This window comes from Eurosta solidaginis, chromosome 3, assembly GCF_040869045.1.
Source record: "Eurosta solidaginis isolate ZX-2024a chromosome 3, ASM4086904v1, whole genome shotgun sequence".
In the NCBI taxonomy this organism is placed as follows: domain Eukaryota; kingdom Metazoa; phylum Arthropoda; class Insecta; order Diptera; family Tephritidae; genus Eurosta; species Eurosta solidaginis.
This window is the reverse complement of record NC_090321.1, coordinates 141,892,418-141,911,177: the sequence shown is the minus strand read 5'-3', so window position 1 is coordinate 141,911,177 and position 18,760 is coordinate 141,892,418. Positions and strand designations below refer to the sequence as shown.

The following is an 18,760-nucleotide window of genomic DNA, read 5'->3' as shown; positions in this document are numbered from 1 at the left end:
ACATATACGTTTTCTGTTCTTCTAATTGAGATGCCAGATGAGATGTTATATCTGTCTTTTGCGATTCCAGTTGAGAAGCCACTGTCGATGTTTGAGCAGATATTGCAGCCAAAATCATGTTCAAGTCTGTGCTCGTAACTGTCTGCGTAACTGTCTCTTCCATTTTTGTTGTTTCCTCGCCTTCAAGATGAAAGTCATACTCTTCCACGTCAATTCCTTCTAATTCCATTGCCTCTCGTAGTCGTGCCTGAAGTTCGAGTTTAATGCCGGTTGTATTTAATCCACGGCTCTCCAACTCCTTCTTCAGTTGCTGGATCTTCAATTCACTGAACTTTGCCATGTCCTTGTTGTCCTCTAGAATTTATTCAACAATTCCTCTTCTGACACCAATTGTAACGAATTTTCTGCAAATCCTCTTATTTGCCTTTTTGCTAGGTTCGTATCGCTAAACTGTTGAATAAATAACTCCAATATTGAATGATGGAAAAATGGCCTTTATTAAAGTACTTAATAACTAAACTGATTGATAACTCAAATGAAACTCTACTATTGGCCGCCAGATCGCGTGCTTAAGCAAACTGATTGATAGCTCAACTCAAACTGAATTACAGCGCCTCTACATCTGTCGCCTTTTATACTCTTTGGTTTCCTCGTTCGCATTTTTCTAGAATCTACTAGCATTGTCCATGAGCTCTCAAACTTCTCAGCTATAAATAAAATTGCACAATTTTATACATCTTTTAGGCGCTTCCAGAATCTACTAGTCCAGTAGCTCTCAAACTTCTCAGAGATATGCATGTGTTAGTGCATTGTCTCTCCGCTGCTCGTATACGTACATGGTACATATATGTAGACGCAGTTATTGTTTCGTTTATGTAAATACATAATGATTGAAGTATTGATGTGCATTCACGTCACTGCTTAGCATCGGCTTAGAGACGATAGCATCGCTCAATGCTGCTAACATTCATTACAATATATATATACTATATATATCTTATATCTATATATATCAAAATGAATGCCATTTTTCGTTGTGGTTTTATAACTCAAGAACGGGCTCACCTATCCAAACCAAATGTTTAGGCTTTGTTCTGCCTATTCAGTAGATGGTTTGTGTGTTGAAATTTTAAGAATCGGATACCAGGGTCTCGAGATATAGGCCAAAATGTGCACCCGGGTAACCCTAGGATGTGTTTGTACAATATGGGTATCAAATGGAAGCTGTTGATGATTGATATAGTATAGATTATTTTTCATGCCCCTCCGTGACTAGGGTCACGAGATATAGACCAAAACGTGGACCCGGATAACCCTAGGATGTGTTTGAGCCACATGAGTATCTATTGTAATTTTTTTTGATAAATGCTAATGAAAGGAGGACTTTTCTTTTCGCTGAGTAACTAAGGACTCGAGATATAGACCCATTGGGAACTCGCCTTCAAGTTAAGAGATTGCATTCTTATGTACTACAACCAGTTAAATGGTATATTCAATCACATAACAATATAATCTTTTTACCTGGAGGCGCTGAAAAGCGCTCAATATACGGTGAAATTATTTTGAAAAACACACCAAAAACCCATTTGTTTGGTCAGCTACGCTCTTTCGCTCTCAACATTTATGTACTTTCGTCTTAACTAGCTTACTTATTATTCCCACCTACAAACTTACTTGCATTATATTTATATCAAGTATGTAGCAGGCAGATCGACAAACAAAGTAGGCTTTGAAAAGACATCGAACAATATTACGGTGCATTTTTTTTGCATAGAGAAATACATGAATATTTTGTATAGATAGGTATATAAAGCTTTGGCTCTTAGCATTAAGAAAATTCAAATTAGGAGAATAAATGACATTGGAGTGTAAACAACGCTGGAACGTTTTCTTTGGCCTCAACATCATTCGTTAGCAGAATAAACGAAGCAGCCCAATACGTTCAGTATTGTGCGAAATTACCGCGGTGCAAATTATTACATAAAAATGCAAATAGTGCTTTTGTTTAATAATTATTGAAGTTTGTGTGAATTTGTGAAAGGAAGAAATATAGCGCAAAGCGAATTTCCGAGCAAAAAACGGTAAGTTTTGAACTGTTGAAGTGAATTACACGAATGCATGTGCGTTTCCTTATTTGAAAAAAAAAAACATATGGCGTACCCCTATTAATGTAGACATTTTTTTTAAATTTAATTTATTCCTTTTTAATTGAAAGAAAAATGCCACGACCCACAAGAAGAAACATAGCTCGCCGAACGCGTCATGCAAATGCTGCGGCATTACAAAGGCGATCACAGACTCCAGATGAACGAGCACAAGCTAATGAATCGCAGCGTAAACGTAATGCACGAAATAGATCTTGTGTACCTGAAATTATGCGTGCTGCTTTTAACTACAACAGTCAGATTGATTACAGTATTTACGGATATATTGGAATAATGGATGTAATATGTCCACATTATGATGCGACTAAATTTCCAGGTGAAACGCCCGGCATGTGTTGTGCTAATGGAAAAGTGAGATTGCCAGCATTAGAAACTCCACCCGAACCATTGTCTTCATTAATTTTTGGGACTTCTGAAAATTCGAAGCACTTTTTGAGTCATATTCAGCAATACAATTCGGCATTTTAAATGACTTCTTTTGGTGCTACTAACATTATTAGAGATAATTTTATGCCGACGTTTAAGGTAAATATTTAAACAGGATTGTGCCAATCAATCTGAATCATAAAAGTATTCTATAGTTTTAAAAATTATTATGAAACATATACCTTAAATTGCATTCATGTTGCAAATTCAGGGCCAAATTTATTATCAAGCTGGTTCGTCATTGCCATACACCGACGCTGATTATAAATTTTTGCAAATTTATTTTATTGGTGATGAAAATCGTGAATTGGATCAACGTTGTGCAATTGCTTTGAATACAAGACGAGAAATTATTTGTGAGCTACAAAGGTTTTTCCATCAGCATAACGCATTAGTTCAATTGTTCAAAATTGCTCTCGATCCTGTGCCATCTGATAATCACAAAATCGTAATAAGGGCTGATAGAACGCCTTTTGGAAAGCATGAAAGGCGATTCAATGCACCGACAATTGATGAGGTTGCAATTGTGATTATTGGTGATCAGTTTCCATCCCGTGATATTATACTTCATCGCAGAAATGAGCAATTGCAACGTGTTTCGGAACTTCATCGTAGTTACGACGTATTACAATACTCAATATTGCATTGGAAAGGTGACGATGGCTACCATATCAATATACTAATGAACTAAACTATATCATCAGTACATCGTTGATATGTATGCAAAAATAGAAAGAGAAAGTCTTAATTTTATTCGTTTCAACCAAGCAAAATTAAGATCTGAACAATATATTCATTTGCAAGATGCGATAGCGAATGATGCTAATATTAATGACATCGGACGTTTAACTATATTACCATCTTCGTATATTGGTAGCCCACGGAATATGAACGAATATGCACAAGACGCAATGTGTTATATACGAAAATACGGTTGACCGGATCTGTTCATTACATTTACATATAATCCGCAGTTGGGTGACATCAAAAACAATTTATTTGCAGGACAGTCGATAACCGATCGTCGTGACCTTACTACGCGTGTTTTTCGGCAAAAATGCAAAGCTCTTATGGGTTTAATTGTGAAATTATATGTATTTGGGGAGGTGCGTTGCCATATGTACTCCATCGAATGGCAGAAAAGGGGATTGCCGCACGCACATATACTAATTTGGCTGGTACATAAAATAACTCCGGATCAAATCGATAACCTTATATCAGCTGAAATTCCTGATCCCACTGCTGATCCTGAGTTATTTCAAGTTGTCGTTAACAACATGATACATGGACCGTGTGGTGAACTAAATGTGAATTCACCATGTACGATTGATGAAAAGTATTCGAAACGATACCCAAGGCAATTTACTTCAGACACAAAAACGGGCAATGACGGATATCCGTTGTATCGATGTAGATCACCTAATGATAATGGCAAACAGCAACCATTAGAATGCATAACCAGGAAGTTGAAGATGATAATCGTTGGGTGGTTCCGTATTGTCCATTATTATCGAAAATATTCAATGATCATATAAATGTGGAATATTGTAATTCTGTGAAATCCATTAAATATATTTGCAAGTATGTAAATAAAGGGAGCGATATAGCAATTTTCGGTGTTGCTGGTGATAATACAAATGTTGAAATTACTCAGTATCAAATGGGGCGCTATATTAGTAGCAATGAAGCTGTCTGGATGATTATGTCGTTTCCAATGCACGAAAGACATCCTGCGGTTGTTCACTTGGCTGTACATCTTGAGAATGGCCAACGTGTTTATTTTAATGTAGGAAATGTATTGGAAAGAGCAGCACAACCACAAGCAACTACGTTAACATCTTTTTTCAAATTATGCGAAACTGATACATTTGCGATAACTTTGTTATATTCTGAAGTGCCTCAGTATTACACATGGAATGTGTCTTCGAAAAAATTTCAAAGACGTAAACAAGGAACAGCAGTTCATTTCATTTAAATGTAGAGCTAAAAGTATGAAACTTATATACATATATGGACCGGAAAACTTAAAATGCAGAGTTTAAAATAATTTAAAATTTAAACCTTGGTAGTGAAAAATCCAAGGAAACCGTAACGCTCAGCGAGGTAACCTCACGTATAGCACGGGCTATAGGGGCATTACAGGCATAATTAGTTCTAAGATTATCACCATAAAAGGGATAGAAATTTTGGAGAGAACGTTGAGTTACATTAAAACGAAACCACTCCAGCAGGTACGGGCAGTCAATAAAACCATTAATAATGTTATAAGCGAAACTTAAGCAGATAATAGATCACCGATCCAACAAGGTCTTAAGGTTTAATAGCAAGAGACGAGAAGAATAAGGAGGCATAGGTTCAGATAAGTTTAAAGGTCGAAGAGCATATTTAAGAAAGATCTTTTGTATACGCTCTATTCTATTTACAGATGTCTGCTGGCTTGGCCTCCAAATAAAAACTGCATATTCCAAACGCGAGCTAACAAACGCCGTGAATAATAACTTAATCGTATACGGATCTGAGAATTTTATAGTATTACGCCTAACGAAACCAAGCATAGAATATGATTTAGCAGTTATATAGTTTACGTGATTGTTAAACGAGAACTTACTATCAAAGACAACACCAAGATCTTTAATCTCATTAACACACTGAAGCTGATAATTTGAAATTATGTAAATCGTATGTAGTGTACTAGTTGTTTTCGCATAAGTTATGTGGAAACATTTGGCGGGGTTCAAGGAAATATGAGATTCCTCGCACCAGCGATAGAGTTTGTTAATGTCATTTTGTAATCTTGAGGCATCATTTGGCCCCTTAATTGCTGAGAATAGCTTCAGGTCATCAGCGTAAAGCAAACACTTGGCGAACGAGAAGCAACTACTAATGTCGTTGATAAAAGGAATAAAAAATAACGGTCACAATATACTACCCTGGGGTGCACCAGAAGTGGCAACAAAAGGCCTGGAGGATACACCATCAATATTAACAGCACATTGCCTGTTAAATAAATAAGAGGCAATCCATAGCAGAAACGAGGAATGAAAGCCAAGAGAAGCTAATTTTCCTAGTAAAACTCTATGAGAAACTCTATAAAAAGCTTTAGAGAAATCTATGTAGATGCAATCCACTTGAAACCCAGCAGAAAATGACTCTATACAATATTCACTAAAGACATCAAGATTAGAAACAGTTGACCTGCCAGCGACAAATCCATGTTGGTAGGGAGAAATGAGAGACTTAACAGCAAAACTTAGCTTTGCATTGACGGCATGCTCAAAAATCTTGGAAATAGTAGACTGCTTGGATATGGGCCATCGTTCTTGTTACCACTTTTAAAGACTGGGGTAATGGAAATTATTTTTCAATCGTTAATGAACGTCCCAGAAGACAAGGATTTATTGAAGATCAGTCTTAACGGATATATTAAAGCTGGACAGAACTTTAGCACTATAGGGCACAAGCCATCAGCATCAGACCGATAGGAGGATTTTAATTTATTAATGCTTTACTAATATCCTCAGAAGAGAGACATAGCGATCCAAAGTTAAAAGTACAGTCCTGACTCTTCGAAAATTCAAATATTTGATTATTATTATCTTCTGGGTCAAAATTCGATTTGGAAAACTCCGTAAATAAATTGCCTGTTTCAGTTGGAGAATTCGCAGAATTGTCATCGAGAAAAACACCTGTTGGGACACTAGCGCAGCATTTTTTTGACTTTATGTAATTCCAGAAGGATTTCGGATTTGATTTAATGCTCGACGCAATGTTACGAATGTAATTGGTGTATAGATGCTTACCCAAATTGTTGAAACTCCTAAGATAAAACTGGTATTTAGTAAAAAAAACAAATTATTCTTCGTGTTTTTTGAATTTTTTAAAGTATTTGTTCCAAAGATTCTTCAATTTCTTTAAGTCCCTTGAATACCCTGGCAATTTATAGGGTATTTTTCTTTTAACCGGAATCCAATCCAAGCAGTGGTTGTATAAAATAGTTTTGAAAGTGCGGAAGCTATCACCGGTATCAAGTCCCCCAAGTAGCTCCTCCAAGTTTATTTGAAATAACCAATCATTAAAACCGGAGAAATCAAATGAATTAAAATTGAAAGAAACACTGCTTTCAAAATTCTCTGAAGCAAAACAATAAAAATTAACTGTAGTAATCAGAGGCAAATGAGGCCTGTCACTAGGCGTAATAGGGTTCATGCACTCCCTTACTTCACAATTAATATTATCACTAATAAATACAAGATCTAAAAGTCTGTTTAGAGAATTAACATTATTGTTAACTTGAAATAAATTTAGGCTCAATAAATTATCAATGAGATACAATTCATGATTTCCAGAAAGATTAGAAGGCGTAAGGCCGTTATTAGATAAACTGGGTGACCAATTGAAATTACGTAGGTTAAAATCACCTAGCACACAGAGATGGTTATCACTTAAATCACTTAAAGCTAAAGAAACAATATTGTCTGTGTGAGCCTTGTATAACTCAAGTGCGCTCGAAGGTGGTACATATGATGCCATAACATACAGAGAACTTTGCGAGGTGGTGCCAGTTAAGCAAACGCAGATCTGGTCCAGCAAAGAATCATTAATTTTAGTTGCAATAAAGAAGCTCGAAGTTCACGTTTGTTATGGATTACGCATTTTCTATTTGAGCAGTAAGGAAGACAGTCGGCATGATCTAGTGGTGCTCTGTGGCTAGTAATGTCGACTGGGCGGGGTTCTTGCCAACCTTACCGTCCTGCGCCATAAACAGAAAAAAATTCCTATCATGCCTTTGAAATGGTCAAACCGCGCAGAACTAATTCCAAACGCTGGAAATTCAAAATAAAACGACATCCGGTCGAACCGGATGCCACGGACAGACCGTTAAAACATTCAAATTCAAAATAAAAAAAAATAAACGCAAAAAAAAAAAAACAAAATTAACCGAACCGGAAATGACCGGTTACCAAACGCTGAAACGCTCGGTGCATATCTCAACCTCAAGACCATGGCCACCGACGCACCTAAACTTTCGGTGGCCCCTTACCTGCATACCCTGTGTCCCTTCTAAATGAAAGTACACGCCAGCATTCCCATTCTATAAATATTTGTTTACAAGTCATTATACTAGAAAAGGAAATACCAAGTTTGTATTAACGCTTACTTTAAGCTAAGTGCAAAAAATACTGGAAAAGAAAAATAATTATGACCAAGCAGCATTCCTGTAAGAGGGTTCTGTTTTTTTTTCTTTAAATGTAACTTAAAGTGGACTTGCCGCGGAAAACAGATTAGTATATGTATACGCTTGTATATGAGAGGGAATGCTGCATCTAAACCGATTCTTAGATTTGTAGACTTTCAATCATTCTTTATTTAATGTAGGTACGAAATTAAGAAGTAAAAAAAAACTTTACTACATACACTATATGGTAATACTATTAAAATAAAGGATATAGCAAAAAAAAGATTTTGTCTTGACAACAATTCTGAAAACCAGTAGAGCTAGTTTTCTCTCAAATTCTTCCTACTACTTTATGTTCTATTACTATCGAAGGCTAGGGATTGGAAATCTTTTAGTTATTCACCTCCGTTTATTCGTACTTTTATAATTGGCCTTTAAGTTGTTATTCGTTTTATTTTTTTTTCTTTATTTATTCATTGGTTTTTTATTTATATAATGTATTTATTTAATTTTAATTTAACTTGATTCTAGTTTACTTTAAGTTAATTTAGATTAACCTTAATTTTAGTATTTCTTTTCTTTTTTATGTTAAGTATATAAGGTTGTACTTTCGCTAAAACAACAAAAAAAAAATGTAAATTTTTATGTTTATACGCGTATGTATATAGCTGCCACGCCTAACGCTATTTAATTCATAAATGTTCAGTAAGGCAGTTAAGGAGCTATTAGAAAATCTTAGGATCAAATACATAGGAAATGCCGATATTTACTTTGGTCGTAGTGTTCATCAAAAAAATTATAGGCTACATCATATATGCAATTATATAAGCTATTACATTGTATCAATTTATGTACGCGCTTGTAATAACCTACGTTCTATTTACTTTTAATTAAATATTCCTTCAACTATAATGTACACAATATATTTTTATTAAATTCCAGTGTGTAATTATACTCAGTTGAGCAGAGCTCACAGAGTATATTAAGTTTGATTGGATAAGGGTTGGTTGTACATATATAAAGGAATCGAGATAGATATAGACTTCCATATATCAAAATTATCAGGATCGAAAAAAAATTTGATCGAGCCATGTCCGTCCGTCCGTCCGTCCGTTAACACGATAACTTGAGTAAATTTTGAGGTATCTTGATGAAATTTGGTATGTAGGTTCCTGAGCACTCATCTCAGATCGCTATTTAAAATGAACGATATCGGATTATAACCACGCCCACTTTTTCGATATCGAAAATTTCGAAAAACCGAAAAAGTGCGATAATTCATTACAAAAGACAGATAAAGCGACGAAACTTGGTAGATGAGTTGAACCTATGACGCAGAATAGAAAATTAGTAAAATTTTGGACAATGGGCGTGGCACCGCCCACTTTTAAAAGAAGGTAATTTAAAACTTTTGCAAGCTGTAATTTGGCAGTCGTTGAAGGTATCATGATGAAATTTGGCAGGAACGTTACTCCTATTACTATATGTACGCTTAATAAAAATGAGCAAAATCGTAGAAGGACCACGCCCACTTTAAAAAAAAAAAATTTTTAAAGTAAAATTTTAACAAAAAATTTAATATCTTTACAGTATATAAGTAAATTATGTCAACATTCAACTCCAGTAATGATGTAGTGCAACAAAATACAAAAATAAAAGAAAATTTCAAAATGGGCGTGGCTCCGCCCTTTTTCATTTAATTTGTCTAGGATACTTTTAACGCCATAAGTCGAACAAAAATTAACCAATCCTTTTGAAATTTGGTAGGGGCATAGATTTTATGACGTTAACTGTTTTCTGTGAAAATGGGCGGAATCGGTTGATGCCACGCCCAGTTTTTATAAACAGTCGTCCGTCTGTCCATCCGCATGGCCGTTAACACGATAACTTGAGCAAAAATCAACATATCTTTAATGAACTTAGTTCACGTGCTTACTTGAACTCACTTTATCTTGGTATGAAAAATGAACGAAATCCGACTATGACCACGCCCACTCTTTCGATATCGAAAATTACGAAAAATGAAAAAAATGCCATAATTCTATACCAAATACGAAAAAAGGGATGAAACATGGTAAGGTATTTGGATTGTTTTATTGACGCGAAATATAACTTTAGAAAAAACTTTATAAAATGGTTGTGACACCTACAATATTATGTAGAAGAAAATGAAAAAGTTCTGCAGGGCGAAATAAAAAACCCTTAAAATCTTGGCAGGTATTACATATATAAATAAATTAGCGGTATCCAACAGATAATGTTCTGGGTCACCCTGGTCCACATTTTGGTCGATATCTGGAAAACGCCTTCACATATACAACTACCACCACTCCCTTTTAAAACTCTCATTAATACCTTTAATTTGATACCCATATCGTACAAACTCATTCTAGAGTCACCCCTGGTCCACCTTTATGGGGATATCTCGAAAAGGCGTCCACCTATAGAACTAAGCCCCACGCCCTTTTAAAATACTCATTAACACCTTTCTTTTGATACCCATATCGTACAAACATATTCTAAAGTCACCCCTGGTCCACCTTTATGGCGATATCTCGAAAAGGCGAACACCTATAGATCGAAGGCCCACTCCCTTTTAAAAATACTCATTAACACCTTTCATTTGATACCAATATCGCACAAACAAAGTCTAGAGTCACCCCTGGTCCACCTTTATTGCGATACCTCGAAAAGGCGTCCACCTATAGGACTAAGGCCCACTCCCTTTTAAAATACTCATTAACTCCTTTCGTTTGATACCCATATTGCTCAAACGAATTCTAGAGTCACCCCTTGCCCACCTTTATGGCGATATCTCGAAACGGCGTCCACCTATGGAACTAAGGATTACTCCCTTTTAAAAAACTCATTAACACCTTTCTTTTGATACCTATATTGTACAAACAAATTCTAGGGTCACCCCTGCTTCGCCTTTATGGCGATATTTCGAAACGGCGTCCACCTATGGAACTAAGGATTACTCCCTTTTAAAATACTCATTAACACCTTTCTTTTGATACCCATATTGTACAAACAAATTCTAGGGTCACCCCTGGTCCACCTTTATGGCGATATCTCGAAAATGCGACCACCTATACAACAACCACCACTCCCTTTTAAAACCCTCATTAATACCTTTAATTTGATATTCATATCGTACAAACGCATTCTAGAGTCACCCCTGGTCCACCTTTGTGGCGATATTTCGAAACGGCGTCCACCTAAAGAACTAAGGCCCACTCCCTTTTAAAATACTCATTAACACCTTTCTTTTGATACCCATATTGTACAAACAAATTCTAGGGTCACCCCTGGTCCACCTTTATGGCGATATCTCGAAAATGCGACCACCTATACAACAACCACCACTCCCTTTTAAAACCCTCATTAATACCTTTAGTTTGATATTCATATCGTACAAACGCATTCTAGAGTCACCCCTGGTCCACCTTTGTGGCGATATTTCGAAACGGCGTCCACCTATAGAACTATGGCCCACTCCCTCATAAAATACTCTTTAATGCCTTTCATTTGATACGCATGTCATACAAACACATTCCAGGGTTTCCCTCGGTTCATTTTCCTACATGGTTATTTTCCCTTATGTTGTCACCAAAGCTCTCAACTGAGTATGTAATGTTCGGTTACACCCGAACTTAACCTTCCTTACTTGTTTTTTGTTAATTTCCTCTCCTGCTTACGTCTAAAGCGCCGTATGCAGATCAAAAGTAAATGCTCAAGAAATTTTTTGAATTATTTCTTTTGCCTTCAAATAGGAGTAGGCAAGAATTTTTGACATTTGACGATGCATGGTGAATAACAATAGTATAAGAAGAAGAGTTGCAAAATATAGAGAAAGAAATTAATTGAATGAAATAAATAAGAAGTGGGTGCGCTTTTTAAATAAATTAATTAAAAACTAAAGAAAAACAAAATAAAATAAATACTTCTACATTGAAGAGGAAGTTAGCTGACAATTTGAAGACATGAGCACTTGGTAAGTTCAGTGATATTCTTTATATTGCGAAAGTGCTAAAAGTATTTGTATTTTGCGTGTCCAACTTCTCCCTTCGTGGCCAGGAATTTCGGAATGAAAAAATAAGAAGGCTCAAACTCCGACTAAGTAATCCTGTGCCAAGTTTATTAAGAAAATTACACCAGCTATTCTTGTTTCGCGATAAGTGACAAATTTCAAGCCTTTTGCCACCAGTTTTAACAGCTCTGTGGAAGTTGCTCCTTCCTTTGCTGCCAAATACGATTGCCGATAGAAAAACTTTACGGGTCGTAACATTGTAATACATTCGCATAACATGACCTAGTCAACGAAGCCTCTGTGCTTTTTATTCGCTTCACAATGTTTATATCTACGAAAAGCTGGTATAGCTTAACATTGAACTTCTTTAATACCCTCGACTGGAATCTCCTATGCTTTATCATGCACCTATGCACTATGATTATCACTGACCAATTTCTCGACCACCCTGTTCACATCACGGGACAAGCAGATGTTGGAACAACTATTCATATCGATAATGCCATGCTCCCGGCAATCAGCCACTCAAAGATCTTAGGCGTGCTTCAACGCATATGTAACCGCAATTGTCTAAAAAGGCTGAAGTTGAATTGAATGTAGAACTCTCCACTTGGACGATAAGAAGGCTTGCTAGGGTCAGGACTTCATGGGTGCATTGCACAAACAAAAACCGTATGTATCAAAAAAAATATTACGAAGCGGTTACGGTTTGCGAAGGAAATGCTTAGCAAATATCAACTATACTGAAACAGTTCTCTGGCGTGAAGAATCTGAGTAACCATTGTTTGCGAGGCGTCCTCCAAGCAAAGCTTTAAATCCCAGGTATAGTTTAAAAACGATGAAACGCGGTGGTGTGGGCCCCTTTGTGTGAATTCAAGGGATAATGGACCAACTGATGCTGGAGAATGTAATGAAACCATATTATTGTGAGAATATGGCAGTCCACTACATTTTCCACACAGTGACAGTGACTCAAAGTACACTTCACGGTTAGTGAAGCATTGGCTTTCGGATCAAATTATTGATGTTTTGAGCTGGCCCCCGCAAAGTTCTGATCTGAACCCAATTGAGAACTTCTGGACAATAGTGAAGAGAGACAAAAATTCGCGAAATAGCCCGGATTTTTTTCAACTTGTGCAGCAAAAATGGCATGTCATATTTGTTCAAACATGCCAGCAGTTGGTACAAAATATACCTAAAACTTTGAAAAATGTTATCAAAAATAGAGATTATCCTACAAAGTATAAACGGTTATGTTGATTTTGTTAAATTTTTTGAAGATATCTTTAAGTTTTTGTCGTTGTCGTTTCTAATTATGTAGCCAAACTGAAATCGGTGCTTTTTGTGTTTAGTTCATTTTCACCAATATTGTATTAATGGTGAAGACCATTTACTGTTGAGCTCAAAGATAACATGTTTCATTATTATTACTCAATAATAGTTTTGAGGTGGCGAAATAAATTTCAAAAACATATTTGTCAAATTATATGTTCCAAACTCGTTTCTAATTATAAGGCCACCAATGTACATAAATTTCAAAAAGGCCAAGTGGGACCTCTTTACTGCATTCACGGAAACATCCTTCGCTGATCTCCCCATTCCCACTGATGCCCGACAAGGTGAACGTGCTTTCCGCAAAATCATCGATTCAGCCTCCCCATTAGTGTTCAGTTTTTACATCTCTAAAATCCCTTCACCCCCAGAATGAGTAACGATCGTTTCCTACGCCGACGATCGCTCTGTACTGGCAGCAGGACCAGGCCCGCCAGTAGATGAGCTTTGCTCAACAGTTATCTCCCATGTGCCTCCAGTTTCTTCGCCTCGCGCAACCTGAAACTCGCCCCTCACTCTCTCCAAAATGCCGCGCTGAGAACTGCCACGGGATGTCCCCTCATGACGCCTGACTGGATCATAACAGATAGACGTCCTAAGGTATTGTCCTTACTTCGATGTCGGAAAGTACCTGCTCCACAGTTTTACTGCGTCGTCCCCTATTGAGGTTTTGTTTATCTTTGCGGGGAATAGATGTTTGCTCTGTTTAGTCCGTACATCCACTCATAGAAATGAAGCTTCTCGGATTAAACAGCGATATGATGAAATAGCAGCAAGGTCATTCCGGTACATAGACCCAGCTCTTGTGTACTAAAGTTTACTGCCAACTCCACTAATTTTTTTCTTCCATTATGTTACAGGAATGATTTCCTTATCATTTTAAATACAGGGGTCTTTATGGCGGGCGCGGAGCTTGCTCTTATGGAAGGTGCAAGGAGCAGCAAAAAAGTTCCAAGCTGTCGCGTAAGTCCGTACCTCCGAGAAAGAGATGAAAAGGGTAGGTTCGAAACCGACTTCGAAAACCTAAAAAGCTCACCTTCCCTTTTCCAAGAGAATTTCCGTATGACTCCCGCTACCTTTGAGAAGCTTTATGAAATTTTACTACCGTTCCTGATGCGTAAACGAAATACAAGACCGGATGATTTCATCAGCGAGAAAGCTAAACTAGCAATGGTTTTGGAGTAATTGTGCTCAAATCAGAAAATTTTCTTACAAATAATTAATAATTGAATTTAATAGGTACTTTGCAAGTGGAGATTTATGTCGACACATAGCTTCTTGCTATAGAATAAGCAAGCAGCATTTTGGCAGTATAGTGTCGCATGTTTCGCAAGCTATTTGCAAAGCTTTAAAATGCCAAGTAGCGGAATGCAATGAGGAAACAATGACAGCTGTTGCCAAAGGCTACAAAGAAAAATGGAATTTTCCTAATTGCATCGGAGCTATCGATGGCAAACATATTCAAATTAGAGCGCCACCGAAAAGTGGTAGTATTTTCTATAACTACAAGGCAAGTTAAAGACAAATGAACATACAAGCTAAACACAAATAAACGTACATACATAATTCGGTCATGGCAAGCACAACGGTCTGTGAGTTGTTAGAACGACGGATATGAGTAGCCATTAACTCGCATACTCTAAAATTGGCATAAATACTCGTTGTATATGTTATACTCGTATATTGTAAATCGGACTTCATGCAATCCCACACGCATTTGCCTTCACCGACCGCCAACCGGTTTCGAACGCATCGGAATTGGAAACGAAATCAAAAACGGGTTGAATGCAAATTTGTGGGGAATTGCATTAGGCCCGTCCCACATAGAACGCTTTGCTTAGAGCTTGACTTTGGCATTTATTATTTATATATTAATAAATCTTTATAACTGACAAACTATGTGTGAATTGTTTGGTGCTCGCAGGTGTATGTACGTAATTCCTATGTTGATCAACTTGAATAACAAATGTTTTATTTTCCAAACAGGGATTTCATTCAATTGTTCTTTTGGCTTCTTGCGATGCGTCGTATAAGTTTACGCACATAGATGTGGGCGCTTACGGCAGTGAAGGCGACTCGAACATTTTTAAGAATTCGACATTTGGTTCGAAGGTACTAAGTGATCAATTACCATTTCCTTCCGACACCCTAATAGATGGAAAGAAAGTGCCGCATTTCATCGTAGCGGACGATGCCTTCCCGCTGGGTAAGAGAATAATCAAGCCATTTGCTCAAAAAACGCTCACAACAGAAGAGCGGATATTTAACTACCGCCTCAGCCGAGCTCGAAGATGCATTGAGAATGCTTTCGGTATATTAAGTACAAAATGGCTTTGTTTGCGCAAAATATTATTTTGTTCTCCTGATCGTGCCCAAGAAATAGTGTCAGCATGCTGTTTGCTACACAATTTCCTCTTAAACGAGGTTCGAGAAGAGTACTGTCCAGATACATTTTCTGGGTATGAAACCAACAATGGCGAGTGGGTTATAGGAGAAACCGAAAATTGGGATAGTGATCGAAACGAAACAAGATTTTATCGCGAAAGATCGTCTGATTATGCAAAGTATGTGCGTAACGTTTTAAAAGAATACGTGAATTCAGCACAGGGAGCCGTTCCGTGGCAAAATGTTGCGGCTTTTGTATAAGCATAATTTTATTTGTTGGAATAGTTACACGCGAGATTGTTATAATGATAAAGAACTATGTGATTAATAAGTAAATTTACATATTTAAAGGTATTATGAAATTATTATTACTGTAATCGTATGTGCAATCAATTACACACGTAATCCTTAACTCCCAGCGCTGATATGTATGTATGCACATTTGAAAGCACGTTTAAATATGCATTCATATACGCTTGAATATGTAAATTAACTTATAAATCTCATAATTCATCATCAGTATAAATTTTTTCAGTATTTTATTGCTTCCCAATAAATTGTTTAAAAAAAAACCTACCCAGAAAAAATTTACTCAATATTAAAATATAGCAGATATACCAAAAAGAACATTACAGTAGAATGGAAAACTATAAAAGCATTCAACGTAACGCAGATATAACAGAACGAAAATTGACACTGAAGATGGCACAACGCCGAAACCGGCTTGTCTCCAAACCAAATTGACAAGGGATGACGGAAAATCGTTCCAAAACAACTCAAATTCTTACCCTGTCGGAAAGACCAACATTAGAAAATGATAAAAATGGAATTATTTGCAATTTTTCTTTTGTTTTTATATAATTTTCATTAATAACATAATTTATGTAAAAAACCGCATAAATACTGGCGACCAAGAAAATAGAATCAACCTCAGATTTTTAAGAGCTTTTTGAGTATGCAGTTTTGTAGTCCAATTGCAATCATCAGCACCTGAAGCTAATAGTTGTTTTTTGGAACCTTGTGGGCCGTTCTAAACTTAAAGTAGATTCAATTTTCTAGGTCACTAGTGCAGCTGCTCTCAAAATACCTGCATAAAAACATAAATTTAAATAAATTAGTAAATGAATTCATAACATAACTTTCGCGTTTGCATTTATTAACTTATCAATATTACGAACTTTACACTGCCGATCAACTGAATAGTTTCAAAATTAAAAATGGTTTTATTCGAAACTTATATTTATTTATGAGTTTTCAATAATTTTCATTTAAAGTATAGCGGAATATAACAGATATGTGATATAAATAAAAATTTCAAAACTTACACAGAGTTCAGAAAAGTTAATCAGAATTTGAAAGCCCGTCATCAAATTAGAATTACCACAAAACTTGTACGGAAAAAAAACGCAACAAACTCATAAATAAATATAAGACTAAAACCATTTTAAATTTTTATCCTATCCTGTTGATTGATATTTTTATGATTCCCCGGCTGAGTGGAGGTTTTCCCTATCTTTACTACCGATTCCAAAGCGCTTCAAAAACTATTTCAAAATTTTATTGAAGAACTCTCTAAGAATTTTTTTCGGAAAATGCAAATCTCGATAAAAGACATTTTCAACTGAGATAGAGCTTTGTTGATACAACTTCTAACATTGGGCATTCTTGAAAAAAAGTTTGGAAGAAGACGCTCTTCAAAAGTTTGCATTTTAGGTACGTTTTTGTGGCATTTTCGAATCGGCATTCCAAATAAATTGTTGTTCCACTCAGCCGTCGACATATGAAAATAGTTCTTTAGTTTGAACTGGCTTATGAATTAATAGGTCTAGGAAGATTTTTCCCTTTCCGCGCCAACTTTTTGTAACAGCGTGTACATAAAGTTGCAGCATGCTTCATCAGCTAGCTTCATCGGAAGCTGCTTCAGTAGAAATTCGAAGCCTGCAAAAGCTTCCTTAAATGGAGACTCCGACTCCGATTCCCGCAACTTCAACGCATTGCCTTGTTTTTCCAAAAGGTCATCGAACTTCTGCCATATTTCCTGATTTTGGGGCTGGCTAGCTAAACGGGAACGTTTCGGTGGTGTGGCAGTCTATGAATAAACAATAATTTGCAAATCAGTATTGGTATTATCTAAAATCGTAGCAATTATAAATGCTTGTGCCCCTACCTCTACCCTCACGTCTATCACTGACACTAACCCTACATCTACCCCTCCTCTAATACTACCCCTTCCTTTAACCATATCTCTACTTCTACCCCTTTCTCTTTATCTACCTCTGTTCTTGTTGTTGTTGTAGCGGTGCTTCGCCCCGTTCAATCAGGTTGTCATCGCATTTTTTTCTTACAAATGCAGCAGTACCAATACCGTGGACCGGGGTTAGCCTCAATGCCTTCCCGGAGCAGGAGGGTAAGGAGCAGTCCCGTTCCGAGGTGCTGCTCCATTGATGACAACTTTTGAGTGTTGTGTACTGGGTTAAACGGGGTTATACCATGACGACAGCCCTTGGTCAGGAAAAAAAAATTCCGAGTAAATCCGGTAGCTGAGAACCTGCTGAATTGGGAGTTGCCTACCTCTATCTCCGCCCCTACATCTACCTGTAAACCTACCTCTCCCTCTATCACTGCTCCTATCTCTACCCCTGCTTAGCATCCCATCTACCGCATGTTGTTGTTATTCGCCCCCGTTCATGCAAAACCACCACCACTTATAGGTTTTCATCAAGATCATCAATCATAGTTCAAGGAAAACAGCTGTTTCGACAGGGTTGGGCCATAGAAAGTGAGTCGTTAGATCTGCTGGTCCACATCTCAATAAAAAAGTGGTTTGTCATGTGGGGACTCATCGCAGGCTACACACATATCGGACATGTCCGGGTTGATTCTGGATAAGTAGGCGTTTGTTCTACTACAGTATACAGAACGAAGTTGAATCAGAAAGATGCACGCCTCCCTCGGTAGTAGGCTACCGTTTGCCGTTCCGGATAACTCCACCAATAACGATGTTCACCGGGCGCAACTCTTCCAATTTTTTGTATCATGGATAAGCTTGCGAGTCTCGAATGTTTCAATTTGTCAAACGGCGGTGGAGGCACAAGTTGTCGGGCTTCCTTCATATACTTGCGGAGATGTTTTGTCACGTTCCTGGGAGGCGGAGCAGTGTCTAATAATTGTCGACCTGGATATCCGGGTTGATGACAATTCATTAGATGCTGTTTAGTGAACATTTCATTGCGCTCTTTGATG

General features: G+C 37.0%; 2 protein-coding genes across 8 annotated transcripts in view; one reads left to right on the top strand and one right to left on the bottom strand.

The window, feature by feature from the left end:
- Positions 1–18,760, bottom strand: part of phyl (phyllopod) — a 413,007-nt gene that overhangs the window by 35,257 nt on the left and 358,990 nt on the right. The gene's annotated exons all lie outside the window — the stretch shown is intronic.
- LOC137244306 (putative nuclease HARBI1) lies at positions 11,520–15,899 on the top strand. The gene is made up of 4 exons (XM_067773127.1): positions 11,520–11,764; positions 13,993–14,313; positions 14,372–14,642; positions 15,119–15,899. Exons 1-4 carry the CDS (start codon positions 11,754–11,756, stop codon positions 15,776–15,778), a joined length of 1,263 nt encoding a protein of 420 aa, XP_067629228.1. The 5' UTR covers positions 11,520–11,753; the 3' UTR covers positions 15,779–15,899.

Excerpts from the sequence above, each read along its gene's own strand:
- LOC137244306 (XM_067773127.1), top strand. Across the intron at positions 14,314-14,371 it reads AAACTAGCAATGGTTTTGGA|GTACTTTGCAAGTGGAGATT; the intron begins GTAATTGTGCTC and ends TGAATTTAATAG. Across the intron at positions 14,643-15,118 it reads GTATTTTCTATAACTACAAG|GGATTTCATTCAATTGTTCT; the intron begins GCAAGTTAAAGA and ends TTTTCCAAACAG.